This window comes from Athene noctua, chromosome 13 (assembly GCF_965140245.1).
Source record: "Athene noctua chromosome 13, bAthNoc1.hap1.1, whole genome shotgun sequence".
NCBI lineage: Eukaryota > Metazoa > Chordata > Aves > Strigiformes > Strigidae > Athene > Athene noctua.
This window is the reverse complement of record NC_134049.1, coordinates 5,193,047-5,212,145: the sequence shown is the minus strand read 5'-3', so window position 1 is coordinate 5,212,145 and position 19,099 is coordinate 5,193,047. Positions and strand designations below refer to the sequence as shown.

General features: G+C 43.7%; 1 protein-coding gene across 6 annotated transcripts; it reads left to right on the top strand.

Moving 5' to 3' along the window:
• The first annotated feature begins 427 nt into the window (after positions 1-427).
• On the top strand, positions 428-18,999 carry FSD2 (fibronectin type III and SPRY domain containing 2). Of its 6 annotated transcripts, none has more exons than XM_074916682.1 (14): positions 452-581; positions 1,082-1,133; positions 2,545-3,329; positions 3,410-3,505; positions 4,533-4,766; positions 6,034-6,056; positions 7,046-7,167; positions 8,238-8,393; positions 9,452-9,586; positions 10,341-10,494; positions 10,883-11,016; positions 12,950-13,082; positions 16,290-16,466; positions 18,115-18,999. In XM_074916682.1, the coding sequence occupies exons 3-14, from the start codon at positions 2,586-2,588 to the stop codon at positions 18,365-18,367; spliced, it is 2,361 nt and encodes a 786-aa protein (XP_074772783.1). In that variant the 5' UTR covers positions 452-581; positions 1,082-1,133; positions 2,545-2,585; the 3' UTR covers positions 18,368-18,999. The 6 variants fall into 6 exon arrangements, with proteins under 6 accessions (XP_074772780.1, XP_074772779.1, XP_074772784.1 ...); XM_074916681.1 differs by having other exon boundaries at positions 474-569; XM_074916679.1 differs by lacking the exon at positions 1,082-1,133 and having other exon boundaries at positions 428-581.
• Positions 19,000-19,099: the final 100 nt, after the last annotated feature.

The window sequence follows — 19,099 nt, the reverse complement described above, 5'->3', positions numbered from 1 at the left end:
CTTTGCCATTAAATGTTTGCCAAGAACAAACCAGGTACTTCCATTTATTGTGCAGCAATGCTGTAAGCATGCGTTCAGTCATTTGAGCTAGTTTGTGCAGAATGCATGTTCTGTCTATCCCACACACGATACTCTGCCTAACACCACAGCCTTGAAAATCACACCTAGAGTCAATGACTGCACTCTGCAGGGTTTATTAATACCACCTCAGAAAGTGAGAGGGTGCTCTGGCTTTAGCGAGGGCTTTCTATAATTGTTCCATGTACTTCAGATCCAGGAATCAACCTTCAGTGTCTTTTCTCAGTGTATGACATTCATCCTGGTGACACTCAAGTAGCACACTGCTGAAGGACAGCCGGGGCACATCTATATTTGTTCCATTGCTCATTGCTGGCATGTCCCTATCTGAGCAAAGAGGCGGTCTAGGGTTACAGCAATAAGTCTTCCAACTGCAGTCATAGGAAGGTGGCAGGGAATTGCTTTTGTGTGAATTTTTACTAGGGGAAATAAATGTGAAGTTTGATGCCATCTGAGCTATCAGAAGAATTTATGACGTCTTAAGATAGAAGGCAAGTTTTTAGGTAGTAACATTCTTTGTTATGTATTTTCGATAATTGATGGTCACGGACTTAAACATTCTTCACTGTAATTGTATCTGTGCTTGTAAACTGAGCAAACACTGAGCAATCATCTGAAAATCTTATTTAGGCAGCAGGGTTCCAGACGAGCTTAATTATGCTCATTTTAATTTATGTCATTTAATTTCATTTTGGTAGGAGAAATACTTGTTAATTCACTTTTCTAGTTAGCAGTAGCTTCTAAAGCAAGCCTTACTGTTATAATTATGGGGAAAAAAGTCTTTGCGGGAGCCAGACAACATTTTCTGGTATGTGTCAAGACCTTTTTTCTGTTTAATATGTTAGAATTTGCATGATTTATTTTATCGCCTTTAGCATAAATAGTATTTCTGCCTAACTTCAGTGTTTTAGTCTATAGTAAGATATTGTTAGCTGTAGAATCCACACACATGTCTGCAGTGCCAGAAGACAAATGGTGAACTTCTGTGTGTGTTTTCTTACAGATCCGGTAGGCTGGACTGTTTCAGTCATTGATATAAAAGCAAAGAGTCAGAAGTAAGTTAGCATTTTTCATGGGTTCAGGAAGTTGCTTTCTAATAAGTCACTGTCTGTGTTGACTTTGTTAGCTGAGTAATCCTCAGGAATATTAGTAAAATATTGATGAAATAAATTTGAGGTGATAGCAAGTACCTGAAACTACAAAGACCATAAAAAGTAGTTTGAAAGCAAAGCTCATGTGAAAGCTTCTGCAGAAGCTGTGATAACTTTGATGCCTGACTAACCTTTTGGCTTTTTTTCTGCGAGAAAGTGGTTTTAAAGCATTCATATGCTTCACTTAGGTAGGACTAGATGTAACTGTAGTTCATTAATATTCAGCTGAAATCTTTGCATGAACTCTTTTAATTGTAGTAGTAAACTGCTGATAAAATTGACCTGAGTAGTTCTGTAGCTGTGATTTTGTTCATGCTGTGGAGGGCTGCAGGGATGTTTCAGCTCTGACAGAGCACTGTCTCTGTACTAACATTATTTCATGTACTGTTGTTAATACAGATGGTTGGAAAGAGTGGGCTTGGGGAGTCAGCATTAAAATTGCCTTTGCACCTTTAATGTTGTTCCATGTACATCTGCTTTATCACACAGCTTTGTATTTAACATCCACATGCTCTTTTCACACCTCCCTCATTGCACAGAATGGACAAAGTGTGCAAGCTCCAGGTCAGAGCTGACTTCTCTCAATTCAGGGGTCAATGACCTGCCTTGCTTCCTAGTTACTCTGTGCTTTATGATGGAGATCACCACTGATCTTCTTTCTGAGCTTCATTTATGTTAAAATATGTATTTTCACAGCACAGGAGAACCCCCGAAGGACACTGTTTTTCCCCGTTTCATAGAAAGGACCTGAGACCTGGACTGAGAGTAATGTTAAAAGAAACCTCAAGTTTTGGTATCAAAAATGGCAACTTGAAAAATCCAAACCAGGATTTTTCTGGGCATTGACTAGTGTGTTATGTGGCATCAGTGGTCACAAGAGAGGGCATCCTACAGTATGCCTGACTGACAGTTCAGGAAGAACACTAGACAGGAGCTGAAGGGTGAGCAGGCTTCAAACCAGGCCGTCTCCAGTTGCACAGAACAGCACTAAGTGCTGAGCTGAGGACAGGACTACTCCACAGTTTGGAAATCAGACATCAGGATCACAGATGAGCCACTCAGAAAACATAGGATGCACACCAGAGACTGCTCTCTGCTGTGCTTTGTATGGATATGAGAAAAAAATAGGCTTTCCATAGCTTCACTTCAGAAGCTTCACTGAGGAAGTGAAGCCACTGGCTTTGGTCTTCCCATACCTACCTCCAGGCCCTGAGTGTTCCTCAGCAGAACCTATTCCATCTATATATTTTTAAGCAAGAAAAACTCATGCTTGATATCTAAGTATGTAGCTAAGGATCTTTCTTATCTTTTACAGGATTGAGACTAACCATCTCAAAAGCCTCCTTGAGGATACCAATGTCATTCAGGTCTGGCAGCACAAGAGAGCATGAAACTAGTGACCAGTCAACTGGTCGTTCAGCTTCCCCACCAGTCCCAGAGTCTAGTGAGATTGAGGCTGAAGGCTTGATATTTTATCACATGGATCTTTATGGATCAAAGGATAGGTTTGATATCTTTCCTGAAGACCTATCTGGTCAAGGAGACAGATCTCGGGGGGATACAAGAAGGGAACCTGCACTGAGTAGTGAAAAATTTCCACGCTCACAAGAAGCTAGATATGACTTGGAGAGGGAGGTTGCAGAGTTGGCTAAGATGTATGGACTTGATGAGGATAGAGAAAAAGAGCTTGAGCTTCTTGGAGGACATCTGGAGATGGTGGAGAGCAGACGGCCACCTGCTCACACAGAAAAAGCAGGATCACAAGGCTCCCTATATAATGCATCAAAAAGTGGCTCTCCAGTGAGAGATCAAAGTCAAAGCACAAAGCAACAGGGACTTCCTGGCGAGGCTTCTCAAGATGAAGATCAGAGCAAAGCCATAGCAGAGGATGAGACTGAGAGCCACATATGGTCCAGAGAGGGGCTTAGCAGCAGTGTCATGTCAGATGAGTGGAACAGCCAGGCTGTCAGTGAGGAGGAGGAAGCGGCAAATGTTTTTTGTTCTACCTGCAAGATGCCAATCCGAGCTTTTGACAAATTGTTTGGTGAGCACAAGGATCACGAAGTGGCTCGGCTCTCCACTGCCGTGGAAAGTGAAAAGGTAAGAGTAATACAATTGTACTGCAGTGCCTCTAAAACAGTGTTCAGACATACTAAGAATCACACTGGGTGTTTTGGTAGGAGGAGATTCATAAAAACATGTGCAAGTTGGAAGAGCAGATTGCTCAGATGGAAAACTTTGCCAGTCACTTGGAGGAAATCTTCATCACTGTAGAGGTAAGGTGTTTTTTCTTGGGCTAACTTTGTGGTACTGGGGTTAGAACAGTTTTGACAGTCAGTGTTCTGTTGTTAATGAGGTGAGTAACAGAGCACAGAGTTATCTTGGGGTTTGCCTAGACTGAGGTACTCAGGAAAAGTCATCCTAATGACTTTTTTTAAGTGGGCTGGTAAAACCACATTAAGCATTTGCACAGACACTTGCTTTCAGAAATAATGTGGCCCCCACTCAGGTTATCTTAGTTTTAAATGGCCAAGGACCTGTGATTTAACTAGTCCATCCAGAGTGTATCCCTTGTGCTCACTCAGTTTCATTTGCAGAAGTGCCAGATACAGGCAAACCCTTGGACCAGCTGCACTGAGCTACAGCATCTCAAGGGTTGTGCTCCTTCTCAGCTGATGTCAACTTGGCCTCAGGGGAAGGGGCCCAGCTGGCAGCAAGTCAAACTGAAGCAGTAACTCAGGGCACCTACTGTCTTTTCTCTGCTGCATGTGGCACAGGAGGACATTGGTGCCTGAGCAGTGGGCAGCTGCTGACAATAAAGACTTGCCTGCTCCTTAAATCTTCTTTCCTAATGCTTTCTCCAGCAGTGAGTGAGGATACCAGCATTAGCTGCTCAGCTCCCCCAGCGCGAATCCATGGATCCCACTGGGTTGCCATGGTTTCTCTCATGGAAGGATGTGCTTGATTGTGTTGGTGGAAACACTTGTGAGATTATGTCTAGGATATATCCCTAGTTGGGCTCCCTGGGCTTAGGTTGGAGACAGTTGCCTTGCATCATTGTTTTTATTATAATTTCTGATGCTCTTATGTCTGGAACCAAATCCAGCACTCTCTTGTGCCTCAGTGGGGGTGAATGATTAGAATAAACCCCTAAAAATGCAAATTAGTCAAATTACAGCGTCTGTGTACTGGCATTGTCTCCCTGGCAAGGAGAATTTTAGACAGACCTGAGGAAGATTTTTTCTCTGGCTGACCTATGGATCAGGCCTGACACCAAGGAACAAACTCGCAAATGCCTTGCAGGAAAACTTTGGGAGGCAGGAGCAGAATTTCGAGGTGCATTACAATGATGCAGTGCAAGTGCTTGCTCAGAAGTACGAAGAACAGTTGGAAGCACTGGGGGAAGAGAAGAGGCAGAAGCTGGAAGCTCTATATGGGCAGCTGGTCCATTGTGGGGAACATCTCGACACCTGCAAGGAGCTGACAGATGCAACCCAGGAGCTATACCTGGAAAATGACAAAGCCAGTTTTATGAAGGTAAAGAGTTTTAACTGGCACGGCCCCTTGCTGCTTGCAAGTAGTCTCCAGCTAGAAAGTCCCAAGTGGCTTTATTGCTAGAGAGCATTTGGGGTGTTTGGTCCATGGTGCTGTCACTGCTGCAGGTGCTTGGTGTGGTGGCGTTGACTTACTGGAGCAACACAATGGGGCCAAAATGCAGTAGTAGCAGCAGAAGTTTGTAACTTGGATGCTCAAGGATTTGTGAGTCTCACTGGGGTTCAGAGAGAAGATATCTCTCTAAAAAGCTTATCTCGGGAAACTCTGGAAGCACTTAGTGTTCACTGCCTCATGCAGGCTCAGCTCTCTTGCTCTATTCCGGGCTCACAGCAGGCAGGCTGATGCAACCACTTTGGAAGATGTTTCTTTTTCTTGCTCATTTTGTTGGAAAGTTCAGCTGAACAGGAGGCTCTAAATGAAATAGATCAGGAGCTCCTGCAAAGTGATGGATGAATCCCACTGTTGAGGAGGTGTCAAGAAGTTATTTTTCTTTAGCAGGTAGAAAAATAATTGGAAGAAAATTAGAATTTTCACTGCTGATGAGTGATTGCTCTAATCTGAGCTGTCCTGTGACTCACGTGGGTGGGAGCACAGCCACAGTAACTTCTGAACTGGACAGTAAACAAATCTCCTAACACCTCCAGTCTGCTCCAGTGGATCAGTTTGCTGTGTCACTCCAACCTCCTGAGTTCTTTGCATGAGCTGACTTTTCCTGTTCCTCTGCATCTCTGGAATAATCTTATTTTCTCCTTAGCTCATAAACAGTTTTACATCACCCCTAGGAACCATTATTCACCCAAGAAGTGAATAGTTCTTAGTCATGAGAGCTCAGCTGTTTAGGTTTCACCAGGGACTGTCTGTCTATCTTCCAGTAACGTGCAAGATTTCCTGTAGTGCAGATAATTTCACTCAGTTTTTTTCCCCAGCTGTTGCTGGTTTCTGTTTGTGAAGGACCTGTTGGCACTTTGGACAACTGAGGAAGGATACAGTTTAGAGTCTAGATGGGTAGACACACTGATCAGTGCCTGATATTGCACATTATCTTACTGTATGTTCAGCCAAGATCTGTCCATTTGAATAGACAGGCACAGTTTTGTTCTCAGAGCTGGGTGAGAGCAAATCAGTTCACTCTAAGGGCTGCATTTGGGACAATTTATGTCAGATAGGTCAACATCATGATGTAGTCTGGACTAATGCAAGAAATGTATCTTTTCTGTCTTTAACACTCTTTTTTTTTTTTTTTCTACAGGCAGCAGTAACCATGGTTGACAGGTAGTACCACAGTCTGGGATTTTGTCACATTTATTCCTCGTAATTGGACCTGTTATTGGAGATACTTGCATGTTCTAGGCTCTGTTCAGGCACATAAACATTATCTAAGATACCAGAGCTATCAAAATCTTTAGTATTTTTGTTTTAGACTGCAGCAGGAAAAGTTGCTCTAATAAGTTTAACACTCAGAAGTAGTTTTGAGCCAATTTCAAAAACCCAAAGGGAGAGTTAGAGCATGAATAAATCACTGTTTTCAGCTTAGTCATAAGGAACTAATTCCAGTGACTGAGAAATAGGATTGCTAAAGATCTTGAAAGAAATGCTCTGGATACAAACCTGACTAAAACCAAGCTCCCTAAAGAGATTAGTAACAGGCTTATTTATGTGTTAATATAGAGAGGTAGAAAGTCAAGCTGTGGGAGCTCAAAACAGATACTGAAAGATCTTGGAGCAGTTGGAAGAAGTTGTAAGGCACACTAAATCAACTGTGAAAAATATACATTTAAATTGACTGCCATCGTTTATGAAAACACAGAGAAAAGGTACCCCTTTGTTTCAAATTTACACCACCTAAACCACAAAGTCCTGAATGAGTAATAGTCACAAATTCAAATCATGAAAGTCACAGAGGTATAGCTTGCTTCCCACAGAGGGGAGCTGGGGAAATCTCAGTCCCCTGCTCAGTGGGAGCACGGTGTGCTGCAGCCAGTGCCACACGAGCAGGGCACACAAGGCGTGGTCCCTCAGTCCCACCAGCATCCAGCTCTTTTGGCACCTTGGAGCACTGCTCTGGTGTATGGCAGTGTATCTCCAAGCAAAGGGCATGGGGAGGCTGAGCTCTGTACAACTATGAAAACATTATTTTAAGGAAATAGGTGTTATTTTAGCATTTGCTGTTCTCTTCCTCTAACCAATAGGTATCATAGAAAGGTATCTCCAACACTATGGTACTTCCAATTAGACATATATATTTTTTTCTACAATTACAGGCTGGAAGAATTCTTAAAGGAAGAAGTGGATTTAAAGCTTTCAACACAGCCCGACTTTGAAGAGCGGGTCATAGATTTCTCTGAAGTTGAACAACTAATGAACTCCATTAATAGTATTCCAGGTACTCTTCTATCTGATAACTATTTCAAACCTATTTACATTTTATTAAAGATATGTATGAAACAGAAGTCCATTACTTCTTTTAAAAGAGAACTGCAAACATAGAATTAGCTTCTCCCTAGTTTTTCCTCTATTTTTTTGTTGGGGTTTTTTTGCCTATATATACAAAGACACTGGAAGTTAATTTTGGATATTTTTTTTCCAATTGTTTTCAGTATAAAATTACCAGAACTGTCACATTTGGCCTTCCCTGCCTTTGCTGGATGATTTCCTAGAAGACTCACAAAGACTACCCCTTTCTGTTGAGGGGACAGGCATGCTAAGTTGCTGATAACTTGGCTTACCTTGTAGTTGCTTGAACACAGTAGAGAGGCACACCAGACTGCTTTAAACAACCTGCACAGCTTCTCCTGATAACCAGATTTCAGTCGCTTGTTCCTCTGCTATTTAGCAAACATTTTTCCTGTTATCCACAGGAAACAGAGCAAAACCCAAACAAATTTCTAATAATTAAAAAAATAAAAATACTCAATATTTTATATCTTTTCTGGCACACCACAAATGGTCAGAAAGAACAATATGCATTTGTTATGCCCATCCATTGTGTTTTCTTAAAGGAAAATAGCATTTGCTACTTGTTTGCTCGTGCCACTAACCCCATGTTGTAGAGCTTTTCCCTCACCTTTCCTCCAGAGGCTCCTCAGCCCTGGGCTGGTCCGTGGCAGTGCTGTGTGTGTCAGTTTGCTCCTGCAGGGCTGTACTAGCTGGCTGGGGAACACCAGCCCTCAGAGGCAGGGGAGGCCAAGTTTACAGGGAAGGGTTAGGCTGAGGCTTATGTATTTTGTCATTTTGATTTTGATCTGAAGCAAGACCAGTTCATACATCAGTGACCGGATTGTTATCTGCAACTATTTACAGGGTCAGGTTCTAACTTTTCTCCATGTGGGAGGAATATGACCCTACTCAGTGCCTAGGCTTTGTGCAAACGCCTTTGTGAGAGGAGAGGTGTTTGCCTGTGAACAACATACCATGCTTATATATTCAAAAACTGACCTGTTTTGCCCTCTGCAGCTCCTTGTGCCCCTGTGATCAGTCCTCAGGCTCCCAATGCAGCAACTGGCACCTCACTGAGAGTTTGTTGGGGCCTCTTCTCAGATGACACTGTTGAGTGCTACCAACTGTGCTATAAACCAGTGAGCAACGAGGGGCACAATGGTGAACAAGCAGGTAAGGAGGCCTGGACCCAAGGGGACACCTTAGCCCTCCACTGGCAAAACCAGCTGGTTCCACAGTCCCTCTGGACTTGCTGTGGCAACCAGTGCACTTTCTGTGCACTCTCTCTGCTGTCATATCTGCCATCCCATTTCCTGCCTCTGGCTTTGTTGCTTTTCCCCTGCCAGGTCTGCCATGCTGCTGGCTGCAGCAGGACCCATCACAGGAGCAAAGACAGGATGGGGCAGCAGCTGGGATAGCAGGAGTGGGAAGGGAACAGTGGATGAAGTCAGGTCTCAGCAGTAGCATTTCCTTTCCTGAAGGGTGGGCACTGTGCTAGACACACATGCGCTGCACCCACTGCAAAGCACAATATTTTTGGAGAGCAGATCATCATATTATTGGCATGCCCACTGAAACCCCCACAGTCATTTTACAGTTTATCTCAGTACTAATAATAGGCTGTAATTCCCCATCACCCACATGCACAAAAAAAAAAAAAAAAAAAAGAACCAGAGAACCATTCTAATATGTTCCAGCCTTGTGACAAAACACAAAACTGCCTTTGCTAATAATATTCTTGCAGAACCTTTTATTGAAAACACCCAGTCACTTCTCCAGCAAAACTGGAAGCCCGTAGAGTGCCGAATGGCCAGTTCAGAAAGAAAAGCAGAACCTATCCAATTTTTATAAGAAGAATGAGAAATGAGTAGTGAAATAGTTTCATCTGTTGTTCCACTGCTGGGGTGAGCTGACCAGACAGCATCCCTGGAGTGGGAACATGCAGGATCTTTTTAGAAAAAATTCAGTGTCAGGTGGGTGACCTTTCTTTCTGTTTTTTTTTTCTGAGTGATGTGGTTCCTTTGGAAGCTGATGCATTATCTGATTTATGCCTCCTTAGAGGAAGGCATGGTGAAACAGCCTGACAGCTAATCAAAGGGTATGGAGCACAAGGAGCTCTGTGGAACTCAGCACACAAAACAATGCATCTCAACTCCATTATTTGAAGCAGCTTTGGGGAAGAGTGGGTAACTGTGTAAAGGACTGCAAATGCTTTGTTGTTTTCATTTCAGAGCATACCCTAAAAGTCAAAGAAACATACTGCACCATCACTAATTTGTTGCCGAATACACAATATGAATTTTGGGTCAGTGCTTTAAATGCCTCTGGTATCAGTCCACCAAGTGAAAGAGCAGTTTATGTAACAGGTAAAAATATTTTATTCATACAGCTATGTGAGCTTCGTAGTGAAATACACAGTTATCTCTGAATTTTTTGCCACTAATGCTTTTTAGGCATTTTGTTTCTTCTGATATAAGTCTAATGACTGCATGGGAGTTTCCTACTTTTATTTGGAGAGCTATGAGGCCAATTGTCCCTGTTTTAGGGTGGAAGAAACAGAAGCACAGAGACAAAATAACTTATTTAAATGCAAACATGTGAAAGAGCTGGGAATAAGGCTCATGTCTCCCAGTTCTGCCAGGTGGCTGCTAGCCCTCCTTTTACTGGCCTGTTGGTATTTTGTGGATTCATCTGCTATGCTGCCCTTTGTAACAACAGTTCAGTCAAGCACATTTTGTGAAACCCTGACATCAAATTGAGCAAGTCAGAGTGAAACCTTCAAGCGCTCATTCCAGATGTCTGTGACATCTTAGAGCAGAGAAGAGATGCACCTTTATGATAAAGATAAAACCAATGACAGAAAGAAAACGGTTGTATAATCAGTCTCTATGCATGTTACTTCTCTGGTTAATTATCTTGGGACCTTTATAGTCCAAATTAAGTCTTTGAATAGTACTGTTAATCGCCCTACCTGCTGTTTATTGTCCATTAGGGAAGCAGGTTTCTTTAACTATGTAGTATTAGTAAACAACTTTCTTTTATTTTTTAAGTCTTCAAAGCATGTTTGTTGCAAACATCTTCAAACAAAAGCTTAGAATTGTTCTTTTGTCTACTTTTTAGCTCCTTCACCACCTACCATAAAGAGTAAAAAGATCCGAAGCTGTGAAAATGCAGCACTGGTCTGCTGGGAATCTAGAGACGTTAACCCTGTTGATTCTTACATGGTTGAATTGTCCAAGCTGACAGATGAAGAAAATGGCAATATTATTACTGAGTGAGTCACTGATCTATTGATTCCATGACTTGTAGAGATGAAACCATTTCAAGTCATGTGACATCAGGCAACACTAAGAAAGGACCCATGACCCTTTGGTGAATTCACCTTTATAAACATTCCTCTTAGTAAAATTAATTGTATAAATGTTAATTGAAAATGACCATACAGGGTATGGGAAAAAGGCAGAACCGAATGTAAAAATCTGCATAGTCTGTCACAGAGTGTCTCTTGCCCCTGCTATTGACAACTGCTCAAGGTAAAGTGTTGTTGATGGGTTACAAGAGAAGCTGATGGTGTAATTTCTTCTTTGTTGTTCAGAAAAATAGTCTCAAAGGCCTACCTTTGTTCTCTACCCTATCATTTTCCATGGATTTATTTTCTGTAGATCTATTGTTGGGATTCCTAACTGTGAAGTCCTAATTCACCTCCAGCCAATGCAAAGCTATCGCATCTGTGTTAGAGCCTTAAACCTGGGTGGTTCCAGTGAAAGAAGTGAACCTGTCCTGATACACACCACAGGTACTGTACAGCTCGGAACAACTCCGCCAGCCTATTGTAGCATCTATTGTCTCAGCAGAAGGATTCCTGCGGGTTTCGATGGCCTCTGGATCAGGTCCTAATCTCCTCCATCTAATTACACACCTGGTAACCTTTTAGGAATGAAAAAACCCCACTTTTTGTAACAGTAAGTGCATTGCTTTAGCTCTGTAATTTAAAAATATTTCTGTCCAGTACATTTGATACTTGAAGGTTACTAATTTCTAAACATTTTAAAAGACAGTATCCACCCAACACCCCCAGATGTTTCCAGCTTGCCAAGTACTGACACACCAATGAAGAAAGTTGTAGTGTGATTTTACTTTACTTCAGAGATTACCTTGTAATGATACTGCCTGCTGGAAAGCATGGCTGAGACAGTCAGTCAGCACTTTCCAGAGTCATTTGGATACGCAAAAATCTTCCTCAGTATATATTAGAACGTCTCCAGCTTGGCTGGGGAGGCTCTGAGGGCTGGTTCCCTTTATTCGTCAGGAAAAAGGCAGTCCAGCTTTCAGCTGGAAGCTTTGCTTTTGGTAACTGACATGGCATTATTATCTCTGTTCTCAGTGCCACACTGGGCAAGGATTAACGTTCTCCCCCAAAGGGAAGTTGGAAGCTCTTTCCCCTTCCAACCATCTAATCAAAGCTCGTTTTAATGACTTATAGGCAGACACCTGCTTTCATCTTCACCACTGCTATAATGACACTGCAACTTCACTGGGGTGTCTCAAAGCTCCCACATCACTCACAGATGCATTCACACCATACCTGTGTCTCTTCTGCCCTTACCTTCTGTGAGAGATTTGCAAATTGTGCTTATTCAGCAAGCTGACCACACACCCATTAATCTGCGAAAGGCTACGGTAAGAAACTTGTCTGCTACACATCAGTGACACCACGGAAAAGGAATGGTCATTCTTCAATCCCTGGAGAGGAAGACTGTCATTGTGTTACCATTGTTTGTGTGTATTTCAACTGCTTAAATCAAACTCAGTATTTGAAATTTGCCAATTCTGCTTGCACAGCATGTGTTTGTTTTCAGCAGCACATGCCTGTAATTGCCCTGTCACTGTTTGTATTGTATTTGCATTGAAGTAACTTGCAGTTTGATTATCATGATTTCATTTGGGATTAGCATGGAGAGATTTATCTTCTCTGAGTCTACATTATGCAAACAGCTGATGCAAATTGATCTGTCAGCTGCAAGCGCTCACCTCCAACACTGGGAATGACCTTTGATTCTTACTTACTGAGGTGGATTCACAAACACCAACTACAAACAGCAGCTGTGACGCACGTGGCTGCTCATCAGAGCGCAGTGCATCAGACCTGCTTTGTGAAGTCTCTAAAGGGAGAAAGGCAGAAGTACTTTTATCCTGGGCTGCCTTAGCTGACTTACCCCTCTGAGGGCTGATCTGATGAGGAGGTGCTGAAGAATGAGGGATGCTGCTCTACCTTTGTAGACATCCCTTCCTTTCAAACTGTGCCCAGCATTCATGTGGAAGAGTGAAGCCATGGAGAGGCCTTTAAGCCCTTTTTCTCCTTTCAGTGATTAAAAATAGATTACTTCAGCTCTGAGGAAGATGTCTTGAAATCAGACAGTCCATTGCAGGGTGGACCCCTCATGTGTGAATAGCTACTCCCTGTGCAATGCCTGCAGCTTTGCGCCCTGGCTGGGTTCAAAACCAGGTTAAGGCCCTTTTCCTGCTTTTCACAAGGCTGTAACTAAATAGTGTTAGTCTGTAAAACACCAATCTATCTGAAAAATTCCAAATGGACAACCTTGTCCTTTCAGTGTCAGCCACAAATGCCTTCCAGAGCACTGGTTAATCTTTTTGTGGATCCAAACAACGTTTCACCACACCCTTGCTGCAAATCCTAATGCCATAAGGAGTTGCATTCTCTCTTGCAGGCACCTACTTCTGCCTTAACGAGGATACAGCCCATCCTTTACTGGCGATTCTAGATGATGGATTTACAATTGCATGTGACGAACTGGAAAACCCAGAGTGTGATCTGCCCGTCTATGATAACAGCTTTACAAGGTATACAGAAGAACTTCAGCTGCAACTAATGCATGTGGTTTGTGGCTGCTTTGCCCACAGCACACCCCTACCTTGAATGTAAATCCACTGCTGGCATTGCAGCTCTCACCTTCAAACCAGGCAACAACCAGCTAAAACTTTCAGACTGTATGTGTGTGTATAATGTATAGTGGGTTTTTTCCATCTTGGTTTTTGCATAAGTGACTATGGTTGTCTTCAGTTTTAGACAACTGCAAACATCTTTGTTGGTCCTTTTAAAATATGGATTACTCATCTGATTACTCAAAAATCAGATTTATTTTAAGGTATTTCAAGTTGGGCTCCTAAGACAACTATTCAGTTTGAATGGTAGGCTTTCCCCATAGTTTCTTGGAGAGTAAAATTCCATATCCATTTGTCCAGGCCCCATAGTTTCAGTGGGGTTATTGCTCCTGAGCATCATTACTGAACTCCTTGTGCCATGCTTGCTCTTTTCTGAGAATTTCTAGGGTGACTAATACATATTATCTACAACATCTCCATTTGTATGATGTGTGCACTGACTTCTATTAAATTCCAAAACTTTCTTCCCATTTAATTCTTTACAGAGCCCAAAACTCCTAGAAAAATGTCACAAGAAAAAAAATAAATCAAACACCATATACTCTTAATAAAGCACTAGTGGGATTAAAAAAAAAAAAAAAGGAGGGTTATTAGGTTCTCTTTTAATTACAGTGATCCATCACTTGCACACTTCCAAGATCTGAGGAGCTGCTCCTCTCTGCTGGCTCTTGCTCCCTCTCTCCTGCCCCTTCCTCTGCAAGCTGCCAAGGTGATAGAGCCTTGCACAGAATGTGCAGGAGGCTCTGCCCATCCTTTCTTGGTCTCAGTTTCACACGTGGAGATTTGGGGGCTGTTTTTATACAGCTCTGCCCAATGGAAACCACCAAACACTATGTGAAATCTGTTCACTACAGCAAATACTACAGAATAGGAAAAAACCCCTATTGGTGCTTTGGGCACCTGACCCTTTTCTTTGAAAGAGGCTTGTGTAGTTCAAAGCACAGTTGGTCTTTTGGGGTTTTTTTTAAATAGATGCCAGGAAGTGTGTGATGGGGCTTTCAGCAGCTCTCATTGATTTTGTGAGTTTAAATCTCTCTCTAGCTGCTCTTTGGAACTTAATCATCACTTGGAAGTTAACGCAAGTTCATAAAGAGGATTACAGATGCAGCCAGCCACAATTACGTACAGACCTGCTTACGCATGTTTGGCACATTGAGCTGAATTTGAGCAGGTATTTAAGTGCCAAAGCAAATGCTAAGGAAAGAAGGGGGATCTGAATACTTACCTCTTGCTGAAAGATTTAGCTGATACTATTTGGGCCTACTGATTTTACTTTCAAAAAAACATTAGGCCCTTTGCCTTTGAAATAAGATTTAGTTTGCTGAAATGCATGTTTCTGGTCAGAACCATGGAGACAGCATATAACCAGGACAGGCATTTGCAGGCACAGAATAATACAAGCCCACAACTTAGTCCCTCCATGGAAATGCAATGTTACTAAAGGCCTCAACAGAAAAGAGCCAGAAGGTAGATGATTCTCTTCATTAAAGTCACCGTGATAAGCCTAAATGGGATTTCATCCCACTTCACACAGGGTGCTTTTATGTTTCACATAAACAGCCAGAGCTGGCACTCATCTCATTCTGAACTCTGAGGCTGAGTTTTTGATGCCACTGTGAACTTTCAGAACCCTCTTTCATGCTGAAAAAGCTCCCAGGCTCAAATGACTAACACGCACGCTACAAGGAAATTACATTGCAAACTCTTCTGAGTGCAGTTTGTGTGATCTCTGAAAGGCTAATGTGTTTCCTAACCACAGCAGCTCCTATGGTCTGACTCAGGTTTGCCTTAGTGGCTTTGCAACTCTCATTACGATGGTAATATTTTGTTCACAGATGTTTACCCATCCATTTTTTATCATTCCTTTTCCTTCTCAAGCTGTAGCAACACACAGCCTCTCTGAGTCCTGATTTCAGCAGCCTTCAAGCTATTCCCAAGACATCTACATGCACTGGCAATGAACTGTACACTTGCTTTAAGTGATTGCTGCTGAGGTGGCGCAGAGTACAGCTATCTTGCTGTGCACGCCCGTCCTTGCACATCAGGCCCTCCAAATGCTGAGTGCAGCTCTTGCGCAGCATTCCCCAGGGGTACAGGAGCTGAGTGTCTGCCAGCAACATCCTTTGCCTTTGTAATTTACAACTTTAGACAACCCTACCACAGAAACATACAGGGTGTGTGTGACTCCCCATCCAAAACTGAAGGTGTATTTTGAAACCTGCTATCTCCTGTGATGAAGCCATGAAGCCATGACATACACAGTATACTTTTCCTGAGGAAAAGCTGGGGTGTAGTTTTACAGGATTTATGTTGCCCTCTTAAATCAAATTAGGGTGTTTCAGCAGCATTTGGTGTGGGTTATTTAGCCCAACTTTCTTGCTACAGAACCTGTGTTTTTGCAGACTTGCATCTTCAAAGCATCCAGCTGCTTTGACTCAGACTGGGTGTCTCTGTGGTATATTGTCTTTGTCTGTCTCTCCTACACATCTTTTTAAAGAGTTATCTTCTACATGGTTCCCATTATCATAAAGGCTAGGAACCACAGCCTAGTGTTAAAACTTTTCATGGCCCAGGTATCTAAGCATATTTTAAGCTCTCCTACCATGTTCAATTCTTGCTGGTCTCTCCAAACACAGCATAGGCAGGTCTCCTCCTCCCCAACTGCCCCAGGAGTTTCATTCTGTTACAGTACTCAATTCCTGATGGTGAGTGACATTTAAAGCTCTGGGCTGTTTGGGAAGAAAATACAAAATCTGCTGGGGTTCACCAGAGCACTCTCTTTTCTAGCGAGTCATAACTCTTCCAGAAAGCCCAGGCAGCATAGGATGCTGTTGTTCCCCCTATTCCTGAAAGCACCCAGGGCACTCGTTTATACAAAGCTACCCACAGGCATAAACAGGGTAGGTATCACAAAGACACCTGCAGGTTTTGTCAGGTCCTCAGCACGTGGATTTTGTTGTAGTCAAAACCCCAGGCTGTACTGCTAAGGAGACAGCAGAAGTGGCCTTTGTTTACTGAGATGTAATGTCCAGGTACATTAAGTACCTAACCATTGCAAATAGCACTGCAGAGTCCCTGCCAAAGCCATATTCCTGTCTCCCACAGGTGTATTGGGATCTTGGGCAGTCTGATCCCATTTCCAGGAAAGCATTACTGGGAGGTGGAAGCTGAGGAAGATACAGAGTACAGAATCGGCGTGGCTTTTGAAAACACTCCAAGACATGGTTATCTGGGGGCAAACAACTCATCCTGGTGCATGAGGCATATCATCACACCATCGAGGTAAGGGCTGTGGAGGCTACAGGTCTCCAACAGGAACACCTCCTACATGTACACCTGCAGGCAGAGCCGCAGAGAGCTCCTACTTGCAGGGGGCAGCCAGAGATTTTATATCAAAGCCCAGATCAAGCACTTAACCAGGGGCCTCTGACATTCCACTGTTGATACTGTGAACTGGTGTTGGAAGGGTACTGGAACCTTTAAGCAAATCCTCCCGCTTAATGACATTCTCACACTGAAATAGGCAGTCCCAGGAGCAAATATGAATAAAATCTGTATTACAGAAGTTAGCTGTAAAGGCCTTGTTTTAGGTCACCGAAATCCCAGTGGGAGGACAGAGAATAATAAATTAATGTAACCTAGAAACGATGTATCTGGCTAAACCAGTTGTATGCAACTGTTGTTACCTCTCTCCTACCTCTGGAGGTACCCAACAGCCACACCTGCATGCAGAACTGCCACAGCTCCCCTTGCACCTCAGCTGAACCTGCTGGCTCTCCCCCAGACACCCCTGTATTGTATGCCTTTGACTCCCACCTGAGATCTGGGCACCCTGTGAAGCATCCAGGAGCAAGAAAACAAGTCACGCCCCCAGGCATCACCGAGTATTGCCTACTGCCTGTCTGAATGGCTCAGCCTGCAGGGGTTGCCGGGGGTGCTGCTGGCTCCCCTTGAACACGCAGAGTCAGTAAATGGTAAGGACGGTGTGGCACGGGCCCACACCTGCCTGTCCTCTGCCTGCTGGTACACGAGGAGGTTTTAATGCCGCTCAGTTGGCTGGAGCACACGCTCCTCCCCAGGCGCCTGCTGCTCTCACTCCCCAGCAGTTGGCCTGCTGCACCGCCAGAGTCCTCAGCAGCGCTGGCATCCGCCTCCCACACAGCAAGAAACGCTGCTTAATGAGGGAGACCAAACCCACTGAAGCTAATGACTCTCCCATACACCGCGGGCAGGCTAATTTGACTTCCTTGCTGTGTTGAGCTCAGAGGTACATTGAGGTTTGATTTCATTCTTCTGGAGCAATGAGCATGGACTTCAGAGAGAAAAGGGAGCTGGGCCATCGCTCAGTTTGAGTCACTGTCATATCCATTTCTGCAGGGAAATTTTCGCAGGTTTGAGTGATGTGGGTGGAGGAGGTGGTTAGTGAAGAAGCTGGCCCTTATGAAATGCCAGATAACTCACTTGAGCTGAACATATCTTCTCATTTCTGCTCAGAAAGCACACGTTCCCATAGAAGTCTCATATTTTTGGTTGCGGCGTGCCACACTAGGGAGAGCTGTTTGAGTAACTGTTAAAGGACCTCAGCATTACTCCAACAGTGACTACACAGTGAAGAAAAGGGCTGCCCTCATGACAAAGCTGCTTACTTAGAGCACCTTCCTGGCCGCTGGTAATCCACAGTCCAGGAATCACAATCAGAAGACGTCACTCTCTAGTAAACGAGCACAAATACAAACTTCCCCATCGACACCACCCTGGCTGAGCAGGGTCTTGCAGGAAAAGCAGCCAGAAACGTCATTTAGCGGGTGGGACTGGGGCAGTAACCACAGGGCACAAGGAGGGCTGGGACTGGGAGCAGGAAGCGTACCCTGGAACACGCCTGAGCTCACAGCCAGGGTACACTCAGGTTTTGTCTGTTTCTTGCCTACAGGCACAAGTATGAATTCCTGCACAGTGGGATGACACCAGACATCAGAATTACTATTCCCCCGCGAAGGATTGGCATTCTGCTGGACTATGAGAACTGCAGACTATCATTTTTCAATGCAGAGATTGCCCAGCACCTTTACACATTCACCTTGCACTTCCAGCATTACGTCCACCCCTGCTTTGCTTTGGAAACACCGGGTATCTTACAGATACGCACTGGAATTGCAATACCCCCGTGGACTGCCCTCCCATAACCCGTGTTCTGCAGCTACATCTACATGTAACCTGCACTGAGCAATGCCATCTTTCAGCATTAACTGCTCCATCACACTCCCCACAAACCAGCTGTCTCCCAAGAGAGCAGAGCAACCCTGACCCAAACCAGATGCCAGGCCTGAGCTCTTACAACAGTTTCTGTCCTCTTAGGCAGGAGCTTAGCAGAAAACCATTATGGTCACAAGATCCATCAGCACCTCCAGTTAGAAATGGATACCATCCTTCTCTGAGGTGACACTGACACCAAGCAGCAGTGGCAGCTGGATCACTGGTTCCCCCAGTACCCATGTGGTGCCTAGGGAACTCCCCTGTTCCAGAGCAAATATTAATTCCACTCTTGTGTCTGCTGAAGAGCTAAAAATTCAAAGAAAACCAAAAATAGCAAAAGGCATAATCACTGTACAGCTGCTAGACAGAGCTGAAAACACTCCAACCATGAAGCTGATCTCACAATCAAGCATTCTTGTTGCTACATGAAGTCTGTGACACAAGATAATCAAATACGCCTCCCTTGTGTGTGAACTGTTAGCGCCTACCATACACAGTGAGGCTTTTTGAAATACCCAAGCATGCACTACAGTTTCAAATATTAAAAGACATTTTTACAGAATGCCCATGTTCCTCATTCATTCATCCAGGGAAAAAACAAACCAAAGCCTTTTGCAGTGCTCGACTGCCCCTGTAGAAACCTAAAGCATCATTTTTAGCCT